The 11,577-nt window shown below is 36.2% G+C and overlaps 1 protein-coding gene across 1 annotated transcript in view; it reads left to right on the plus strand.

The window, feature by feature from the left end:
* Window positions 1–11,577, plus strand: part of LOC107669856 (calsyntenin-2-like) — a 64,314-nt gene that overhangs the window by 21,462 nt on the left and 31,275 nt on the right. The window contains exons 3-8 of the mRNA XM_016462283.1: window positions 1,929–2,124; window positions 6,245–6,453; window positions 6,587–6,736; window positions 9,330–9,515; window positions 9,740–9,997; window positions 11,235–11,305. Coding sequence (XP_016317769.1) covers window positions 1,929–2,124; window positions 6,245–6,453; window positions 6,587–6,736; window positions 9,330–9,515; window positions 9,740–9,997; window positions 11,235–11,305 — 1,070 coding nt within the window. The remainder of the gene's footprint in view (window positions 1–1,928; window positions 2,125–6,244; window positions 6,454–6,586; window positions 6,737–9,329; window positions 9,516–9,739; window positions 9,998–11,234; window positions 11,306–11,577) is intronic.

Below are 11,577 nucleotides of genomic sequence, written 5' to 3' on the forward strand. Positions count from 1 at the left end.
TTTAGTTTCTTTTTTCTTGTCTTCACCACCTGGCTACTGTTGTAAAATGTTGAGAGATTCAAACAAAAAGTAATAAAAAATAGAACAAAATAAAAAATAAAGCCTGCAAGTGACGTTGCTAGCAGAAGCGCAAGTGTCTGAGAGTGCAAGTCTGAGAGTGCAAGTGCAAGGCTGCAGCCAGACCCTCTTGGCTTTTTCTCCATCTCTTGGCTCTTCCTCTCTCTGGTGTTTTGTATATGTGGTGAATGTGGGTTTATTCTGAAGATCAAAGAGAGGAGAGATGGAGAATACTCTTATCAGTGCTGGACAGCAGTGCTGTTTTACACAACACACACACACACACACACACACACACAAACAAACACACACACCTCTTCCAGCCAATAATAAATCGGCTGCAGTACACGTCTTTATCCTTTAGAGGGAGCTCAGGAGAATAAAGGAAACACAGTTTCGTCATGATCTGATATTGAAGTAAGGACATCTGAGAAATTTGCATAGCACAATGCCCCTCCCTCCTGGGGGCTATATTGAGCAAAATAAAGTGAGGACCACGATTTTGTCCTCACTTTACCAAGAGGTCCTCACTTAAAAGGTGTTTTGTCACATTTTGGTCCTCACTAATATAGCAATACAAACACACACACACACACACACACACACACACACACACACACACACACACACACACGATATCATATTAATAACTAGATTTCACCAAAAGTGAGGATGTTTGCTCATGCAAAACTCATCAGCATTGTGGGTGGCTGTTAGCATCTTGCTGCCCATTTACTATGGTGTTCTGTGGTTGCTAAGCTGTTGTAGGTGGTTGCTAGGTAGTTTCTTACAAGCCAAGATCACCTCCATATGAGAATTGGGGACAATGTCAACTTGACTAACATTTTAATTATATTTCAAATAGATATTATACCGCTGTCGAAAAGTTTGGAATAATTATAATTTTTTTATGTTTTTGAAAAGTATAATTTGATCAAAAATATGGTAAAAACAACAATATTGTGACATATTATTACAATTTAAAATAACTGTTTTATATTGTAATATATTGTAAAATATAATTTATTCTTGTGATCAAAGCTGAATTTTCAGCATCATTACTCCAGTCTTCAGTGTCACATGATCCTTCAGAAATCATTCTAATATGCTGATTTGCTGATTAATTATTATCGGGTCTCAATTATTAATAATGTTCTCATTATTATCAATCTTGAAAACATTTTTTTGCTGCTTCATATTTTTGTAGACACTGTGATGCATTTTTCCAAGATTCTTTGAGGAATAGAAAGTTCATAAGAACAGAATTTTTTTGAAATATAATTTTTATGTAACATTATAAACTGTTTTGACTGTCAGTTTTGATAAATTCAATTTGTCCTTGCTGAATAAAACTATTCATTTCTTTCTTTATCAAAAAATACCATCAACTTTTAAATAGTATTATATCATGATTTCCACAAAAATATGAAGCAGTTTCCAACACTGATAATAATCAGAAATGTTTCTTGAGCAGCAAATCAGCATATTAGAATGATTTCTGAAAGATCATGTGACACTGAAGACTATTCAAAAAATTCAGCTTTGCATCACAGAAATAAATTACATTTTAAAATGTATTACAGTAGAAAACTGTAATAATATTTCACAATATTTCTGTTTATACTGTCTTTCAAAAACATAAAAAAATCTTAATTATTCCAAACTTTGGCTGGCTGTTCATGTCTATTTATATTGGCAATTTAACAAAGGGAAAACAATAAAGAGCTAGAAAAGTAAAGAATTTGCCCCCTTTTAGATCTTCTCACTGCGAGGCTTTTGTGCGATTAAAAAGAGCAGTAACCCTGAGATTACAAACAGGAAAGTTGGTGAAAAGAATGGAAGTCTTAATCTGTTTTCTTCTCACTCTGTAGGTGAAATCTGTGGCTTTCACGTGCAGGGTCTCAGTGCTCCGTTCGAGGCTGTGGTTCTGAACCGCACGTCAGGAGAGGGCCGTCTGCGGGCACATGGACCGATCGACTGCGAGCGTCAGAGAGAATTCACCTTCATCATTCAAGCACGTGACTGTGGCACAGGACCGGAGGGACACGGAGAGAAGAGATCACACAAGTCAGTGTGTGTTTAAAGAAATGCATGTTCTCCACCTCAGTCTGATTCATGTCTGTGATGTTTTTGAACTGAAAGGAACACGGTGAACTATTTCTAAAATGATTCATCCGTGCTTGACTCACCTCTCTCTGTTATTCACAGTTTCATTGAAGATTTTTTATTTTCCTACTTTTAGAAGTACCGTTTTTTTGTGTCCTTTAAGTCACGCACCTGCTACTGGGTAGTTGAAACTTTTTAAACGGGTCATATGATGCGATTTAAATTTTTCCTTTCTCTTTGGAGTGTTACAAGCTCTTTGTGCATAAAGAAGATCTGTAAAGTTGCAAAGACTAAAGTCTCAAATCCAAAGAGATATTCTGTTTGGGGTCTGTAATTTATGTATTTTTTATGCTCACCAAGGCTGCATTATTAAATTAAAAATGCATAAAAACAGTAATATTGTGAAATGTAACTACAATGTAAAACAACTGTTTTCTATTGCAATATACTGTAAAATGTAATTTATTCCTTTGATCCTTTCAGCTTCATTACTCCAGTCTTCAGTGTCACATGATCCTTTAGAAATCATTCTAATATGCTGATTTGCTGCTCAAGAAACATTTCTGATTATTATCAATGTTGAAAACATTGCTTCATGTTTTTGTGGAAACCATGATACACTGCTATTCAGAAGTTTGGGGTAAGTACAGTTTAAAAAAGGCAAATTAATATTCAGTAAGGACGCATTTAATTGCTCAAAAGTGACAGCAAAGACATTTATAATGTTACAAAAGATTTCGATTTCAAATAAATGCAGTTTTTCCCCCTGATAATGTTAAGCAGCGAAAACTGTTTTTAACATTGATAAAAAGACAACCATTATTAATAACTGAGAACCAATAATAACTGATGATAAATGAGCAGCAAATCAGGATTTCTGAAGGATCATGTGACACTGAAGACTGGAGAGATGTTGCTGAAAATTCAGCTTTGATCACAGGAATAAATTACATTTTAAAATATATTAAAATAGAAAACAGTTCTTTTAAATTGTAAAAATATTTAACATTTTTACTCTATGGTGAGCATAAGATTCTTATTCTTACATTAGCGTATATACAGAATTTCAAGATGGATGCCTCACAGTTTTTTTTAAGTTTTTTTACCAGAACTGTAGGATACTGAACTGTCACTCAGAAATCAAGTTTTCTATCTCAGTAGTGACTATGAACAGCAGGTGTCTGACCTTCAGGCATTAAAAGCTTTTAAGAGCTCTATAATGAACACTGCACCTGCTTACCTGCAGACTGAAAGCTGCAAACAAGCACTGAGCCAAAGACGCTTCTCTTTACCAGCAGATATAAAGATGCTTTAACAGAGCTAATGCAGTGAGCTAGACCGAAGTCCTTTGAAACAAAATGAAAAATACATTTGTGAATGAGTGAGATAGAAATGAGGTTAGTGATGAAATCGTGGAGAAAAAAGAGAGGAGAGAGAGAGAGAGAGACTTTCCTCATTACTCTGTATCTCTTTAATCCAGACAGGATTACTGTATTCGGCTATGACAGCTTGGATCTACGATACTACACACACGCACACACACACACACACACTCACACACACACACAGATGAGATATTGGACTCTAAAGGGCAGTAAAGCTGCAAAATCACACTGCTTTACTAGAGATTTCATGCCTAATGCATATACACGTGTGTTTGCTTATGTTCTGGTTTTTAACATTATAGCACAGATTAGCAGCGGTGTTTGTAATCCCGTCATTTGTCACACGAGCTGTTGCCCTTTGCAAAGCATTACTCACTTGTCACTCTGTCTTTGACATGAATGATGCAAGCTTGTTATTTTGGTATTTTCAGCTCGCAAAAGTGTGTCAGGACTGGCCGTGAGGATACCTGGAGGCGCTTTTTTTCTTTTAGACCTCTTTTTAAAAAACATATCTTTCTCTCCCCAAAGACTTTTCTAAGACTTTATAATGACCTGCAGGAGAGAGAAATCACAAAACGAGATCTCTTTAATATGTTCGCTGCTTCTCCTGGACAGTGATGGAGAACGAATGGAGACTTTTTGGTGCTTTTTATCCTGGGAAAAAGACTCCAGGACACGTGTCTCCTCTAAAGCAGAGATCACTAATTAATTCAGATCTGGACCGCAAATCATTTCTCATATATTAATATAATTATAGACACAAAAATCACAAGAAAACCTGCAGCACAGCTGTATTGGCAAACATAAAATTTAAAATCTGATTTACACAGCATTTATTCAAAATGGCATAAAAAATATGCTGTCTACTAGTCAGTTCTTTTAAAAGTTAGTTTAGTGTTATTTATAAAGACTATTTTGTTTATTTACATTTAAAACTTCTATCTTTTATCGATGCCGATGGCCTCGTGGGCAACGCACCGACATACAGCGCCATTGCGCTTCAGGTGTCACGAGTTCGAGTCCTGGCTCCTGGACCTTTCTCTCCCATCTCTCTCAACCTTTTCACTTCTTGTCGACCTATACTGTCCTATCTAAATAAATGTATAAAACGCCATAAATAAACCTTTAAAAAAAAAAACTTCTTCTTTTATTAGTTTTTGACTGTTGACCTGAAAATGTTTCATTCTAGATGCTATTTAAATGGGCTTTAGTTTGCGGTTTTTCATTTCAGGCCCCCTAAAAATACGCTTTTAACTCAGCAGTCAAAACTGTGGCGCGCTATCATGCTACGTTCCAGTAAAATCACAAAATAAAATACAGCCAACTGTGCTCCTTTCCTGATAAACACAACCTGACATATAGTTGCTATTTTAATAGGTTGATAAAAAATATGTAGAGAAGGACATTTAGAGAAATAAGTGAGCTCTGCTCTAGAGGAGACACATGTCCTGAAGTCTTTTTCTTAGGAGAAATGTCTCCATTGTTCTCCATGTAATCCCAATTATTAAACGCATATAAAGACATATTTAACAGTGTTGTTCTTGTTAACTAAAACTATTAAAAATTGTTTTGTTAATCAAAATAAATCAGAAATAAAATAAATTGCAAACATTAGAAACTAACTTAAAATAAGTCAAAGTACTAAAATGGCCAAAACTAAAACTAATATATAAATATATAACATATATAAAACAAAGATGTAGAAATGTGTGTGTGTGTGTATTTGTGTGTATAAACAATAAAAATGACAAAAGTTGGATTTGGATTTTGGAGGAATTGAACACAATATCTCAAACTGTGCTCAGATTTGCCAAAAGTATTAAAGTCTGAAATCAGCAGTAAAAATGAACTCAAACATTTAACAGAAACATCTAAGACATCTAAGTTGATACTTAACAAATAGTTGCTTAAACTTTATTCACCCTTAGGCCATCCATGAAGTAGATGTTTTTTTTTTGTTTTTTTTTAATCGGAACAGATTTGAAGAAATGTTGCTCACCAATGGATGCTCTGCAGTGAATGGGTGCCGTCAGAATGAGAATCCAAACAGCTGATAAAAACATCACAATAATCCACAAGTAATCCACACCACTCCAGTCCATCAATTATCATCTTGTAAAGTAAAAAAAAAAAAAACATCAAGACATGTTTACCTTTAAACCATTGCTTCTGGCCAAAATATGAATCCATGATCCATAATAATGCTTCCTCCAGAGAAAAAGCCCATCCTCTGTTGTCCTCTCACATCAAAATCCACCAACATATTTGTTTAGAGCTGTTTTGGCTTGTAAACAGTGCTTGATCTGTGCATATTTCTCTCCTGATTCTGATAAGATTACTTTTTCACTGGAGAAGGCAATAATATGAGGACTCGCATTTTAGCATGAAGCAATGGTTTGAAGTTAAAAACATCAATGATGTTTGTCACAAGATGTTAACTGATGGACTGGAGTGGTGTGGATTACTTGTGGATTATTGTGATGTTTTTATCAGCTGTTTGGACTCTCATTCTGATGGCACCCATTCACTGCAGAAGATCCTTTGGTGAGCAAGTGATGGAACGCTACATTTATCCAAATCTGTTCCAATGAACAACAAACTCATCTTCATCTTAGATGGCCTGAGGGTGAGTACATTTTCTCCATGAAGTCTCCTGGACAATGAAAAAGCAATAAAAACCTCTCTCTCTTTCTCAGGGCTGTGGTGCATGTGCAGGTGGGAGATGTGAACGAGTTTTCTCCCGTGTTCGGGCAGTTGGAGTATCACGGCTCGGTGACGGAGGGCAAAGTGTATGACAGTATTCTGCAGGTGCAGGCGTCAGACCAGGACTGCTCTCCACAATACAGCCAGATCTGCAACTACCAGATCACCTCTCAGGACACAGCCTTCGCTATAGACCGCAACGGTCAGCACACACAAACACGCGCACACACACACACACACACACACACACACACACAAACGTACAATAGACATTCACACATGCAAACAGCACTTTGCTGTCGTCGGTATTTAAATGTGTGTGTGTTTATGTGCAGGTAACATCAGGAACACAGAGAGCCTGAGCTTTGATAAGGAATCACATTATAAAATCCATGTGACAGCATTCGACTGTGGTCAGAAGAGAGCAGCGCAGGACGCTGTCGTACACATCCATGTCAAACCCATCTGCAAGCCTGGATGGCAGGGTAAGATCTGGAAATGTTTTCATCTCGGATGCATTTTGCACATGAAAATGGTCAGGATTCAGTGGTCAACCAGGGAACAAAGTCATATTTACAAGTTACCAATTTGTGCAATTTTGAGGAAGCTAATTCACTAAATTCTTCAGTGTTTTCTGTACACTCTCAGAAAAAAGGTACAGGCCGTCAGTGGCCCGGCACCCTAAGGTACAAAAGCTAAAAGGTACATCTTCGTAGCTCATTTACCACTAAATGATACATTTTAGTACCTTAAAGGTACATATTAATACTTTTAAAGTACATAATAGCACCTTTTGAAAGTATACTGCAACAATAACAGTTGTGTACATTTTTAATGAGACTGTACAGCTGGACTGCTGTAAAGTTATTTGAATATGATTTTTAAATAATTATCAGTGTTATTTTAGTATTATTTATTATTATTTTTATTAGTTTTTATTTTTATATTTTCAGTTTTCATTTTCATTTTAGTTGAAGTTTTAGTAATTTTATGTGATTTTTTTCTGTTTAGCCTTAATTTATATTATTTGAATTCATACTTATTATTATTATTATTATTTTATGTTTTAGTTTCTGTAATTTTCTGTAGCATTCCATCAATATCATTTGTTTAATTTTCCATATAATATTTACATTTTATTTGATTTAATCTTTATTTTAATTATTAGACTCATATGACTTTTTCTCCTGTGAAATTTTTTTTTTGTTTTTTTGTCAGCATTCTTCAAAATATCATACTGCTTTAAATGGTGACAAAATGTACATTTGTGACCCTGGACCACAAAACCAGTCTTAAGTCGCTGTGGTATATTTGTAGCAATAGCCAAAAATACATTGTATGGGTCAAAATTAATGATTTTTCTTTTATGGCAAAAATCATTAGGACATTAAGTAAAGATCATGTTCCATGAAGATATTTTGTAAATTTTATACTGTAGATATATTAAAACTTAATTTTTGATTAGTAATATGCATTGCTAAGAACTTCATTTGGACAACTTTAAAGGCGATTTTCTCAGTATTTAGATTTTTTTGCAGTATTTAGATTTTCAAATAGTTGTATCTCGGCCAAATATTGTCCTATCCTAACCAACCATACATCAATGGAAAGCTTATTTATTCAGCTTTCAGATGATGTATTAATCTCAATTTCGAAAAATTGACCCTTATTCCTTATGATTTTGTGGTCCAGGGTCAAATTTTTTCGTGAACTCTTACTTTAATACTTGTTTATGCACAATTCATTTGTGCATGTTATTCCAAAAGCAAAAAAAAATTTGTTTAAAACTTTAATTAAAATCCCCTCAAACAACTTTCCTTGTCTCCTAATGTCATAAAAACCCCTTCGTTTGCTTTTTCACCATCCAGTCCATTCCCTGGATAAAATCAAGTAAACTTTTGGTCTAAAGTAGACTGTGTCTCCCAGAATGCACTTTTGATGTGTCTCTGATGTGACTGTCCCTCAGGTGAGTTTGGAGACTCAAAAAATGTTCCTCTTTACTCACACACACGAATTTGGTCAAAGCTTCAGGCCAGTTTTTTTTCCAGCCCACTGGATGATTACAACTTGAGTCAAGGCCATTTTTTCACATCTGACATAAAAGCATGAAGGAGAGAGAAAAGTAAACAGCTCCCCGTTGTGTCTCATACGTAAGCAAGGGTGAATAATTCAGCAGGGGTGGACATGCACCGTCCACACACACACATTTTGTTGTTACCTTTAGGCTCCCTCCATGCATAAAATAATAATTTCAGCTCCAAATTTCCAAACTCAGCAGCTCAAAGTGTGTGTGAGCTAATATTTGTGTGGTCTGTATGTGAATGCATGTTTACACAATCCATTTAATATTGTCCGCCGTTTTAATTCTTCACCCATAACTTCACGTTAAATAACCACTGGCTATAGAATTCATTACAGCCACAATGTAGCCTGAAAAATGTGATATCTCGCCAGACACATTAAGAGCTCTGGGTAACAAACCTCAAATATATTACAAATCAGAACTGAATAAAACAAAAAGAAAATACGATTCTTCTTCATTAAAAAACAAACAAATGGGCTTATTCAGTTAGTCACATTAACATTTTTTTTTGCTACTTGTCATATTTGTGCTCCAAAAATTACCACAAACTTACATTAAGGGGGGTGCTGAATATTTATTATTATATTTAATATATATTTAGGGACCTACTCACTATATATCAAGTACATTTTTATTAAAATTACAAATATAAGTAAATGTCATGCATGGAATTACATAAAACCAGTTTAACTAAGTAAAATTAAGTGAATAAGTACATACTTTTTATTTTAGTCAATTGTTAAAGCAAGTGTTTATGATCTTCTCAAGATCTACTCATCATGATCTACGCAAGATCTTCTCTTCAGCAGAACTGTAGCCATAAAAACTTCAACAATATAAACTCTGGTCCTTCCTGGCCTTTTTAACAGTTAAAAAAATTCATAAAAGAACTCTTAATTCCAACATTTGCAACATTACCAATTCAGTCCTAGACAAAATATGCAATAATATTTAAGCTACTTATCAAAACATTTCCTAACTTTCTTTCTTTCCAGGCTGGAGCAAGCTCATTGACTATGAACCAGGAACGGGTAGTAAGCCGTTATTTCCCAAGATGCACCTGGAGACGTGTGTGGGATCGGTGTCGTGGATCAGGACCACAGTGGAGCTGGAGACGAGCAGTGCTGGGAGAGGCTGTGACAGACAGTCTTACTCTGAACGATCCTTACAGAAGCTCTGCGGTATGATTAACAGCTATTTATTCTATTGTGCGCTTCCTCATTTCTCTTGGGTCGGTTTAATTATGAAATGTGCCTGAGGGCTAAACTAGTCAGACAAAACCTCCACCCTTGTCCTAAGAGGTGCATTTGAAGCATGAGTCATGTGAAAGAGACTGGTGAAACACAACTGTGATCTGTGTTTCGAATGATAATTTTATCATTTTATCGCCACGGCAACATACCAGGAGCTTCATCAGGCAGCACAGATCTTCTGCCGGCCCCCAGTGGTGTTTTTAATTGGACGGCGACTCTTGTGGCGGATGGCGGCCGGGACAGTGACCTCACATACCGCTTTGATGGCCGTCAAGCTGCCAAGATCCCAGACTGGGTCATCCCGCAGAATCTAACCCATCAGTTCACCATAACCACATGGATGAAGCACGGACCGAGTCCAGGACAGAGAGCCGAGAAAGAAACGCTGCTCTGCAACTCTGACAAAACAGGTGAGACAGAGAGAGAACTGAATGAGAAGAGGGCAGACGGGAGGAGAAACCTGTTTAAAAGACCAGCGTATGGATCCTGCCATTACAAATGAGATCTCTGTTGTTTCTCCTATACAGCATAATAGACTTTCATACCACCCAGATACATCTCCTAAAGAATAAGGTCCAATAAACTCTAGAGATCTCAATAATTTAAGTTTAAGTAAATTTAAGTATATTTGTTAAAATAACATTTTGTAGAATATATTATTTATTTTCATAATTCATTATAGAAATTATAAGAACTAATTTCTCATCAAATTCTTTGAAGTTTGAAGACCAAATGATCTAAGCTGCTATCCACATAACTTTAGCTCTTTACGTTTACTTTTTCAACTATAGACTCATGTGTGTCTATTTCTAACTGTCTTGAGGAATTTGGGGAGAATTATTTAAATACCCCATAATAACACCAAATAAATCCATAACTTCCATAATAACACGACTTGCTAGAAAGCTTGGTAACACTTTAATTAAAGCCTTTATATACAATGCATTATAAAAGTAGTTTTAATGCCTTTTCATTCACTTTATAATGCATTTTATGATCTCATGAATAATTGTAACCACAGTTACAATATATTATAATACTTTACGCCTTTAGAAAGCATAATGCATTAATACACATGACAAACAAACCTTCAAATATTATAATGCATTTCAACTTTGGTTACAATTATTTATGAACAGATACAATGCATTACAGCGTACATTATGAATACCTTTATAATGCATTATACATAAAGGCTTTAAGTAAAGTTTTGTATTTCACACAGGAAGTTTTATGGGTATAACTAGCTTAGTCACCAAGAAGTCCATGATAAGACTTCATCAGAAAAACCTTGCTGATCTGCTAGCTATACTAGCACCAAACCAGAACTGACCAGCAAAAACCAGCCAGGACATGGAGGTTCACGTTGGTCTTTTCAGCAGGGTTAAAGAGGAAACAGTTAAGGTCAGAATTTCATTTGTACTGGACGATTGGAGCTCTACTTCCAGCCCGGTTCAGTTGACTATCCTCTCCTGTCAGGATCTCTATATAGATAAACGCACACCAAATGGTGCCGTTTTTTTTCTCTCAGGTTCATGGACGGACGGACAGACAGACAGCACGATAGCATGATGAATGGACGGACGGACGGACGGACGGACGGATGGACGGACGGACAGACAGACAGACAGACAGACAGACAGAAAGATATGCTGAGGACGGACTACACTCAGACAGACTCCTTCAGACCGGCTGAATTCCACTGGAAATTAGAGCAGGTATGAGAGACCTTCCACACTAGGAATTTCACTTCAGATGAATACAAAACATAATCACTCATGTATGCATTTTTAGCGAATATAAATTTGACAGACGGACAGACAGACAGAGCACGATAGCACGATGGATGGATGGACGGACGGACGGACGGATAGATAGACAGACAGACAGACAGCACGATAGCACGATGAATGGATGGACGGACGGACGGACGGACAGACAGACAGACAGACAGCACGATAGCACGATGAATGGACGGACGGACGGACAG

The sequence above is a fragment of the Sinocyclocheilus anshuiensis genome, unplaced genomic scaffold, assembly GCF_001515605.1.
Source record: "Sinocyclocheilus anshuiensis isolate Anshui unplaced genomic scaffold, SAMN03320099.WGS_v1.1 scaffold272, whole genome shotgun sequence".
In the NCBI taxonomy this organism is placed as follows: domain Eukaryota; kingdom Metazoa; phylum Chordata; class Actinopteri; order Cypriniformes; family Cyprinidae; genus Sinocyclocheilus; species Sinocyclocheilus anshuiensis.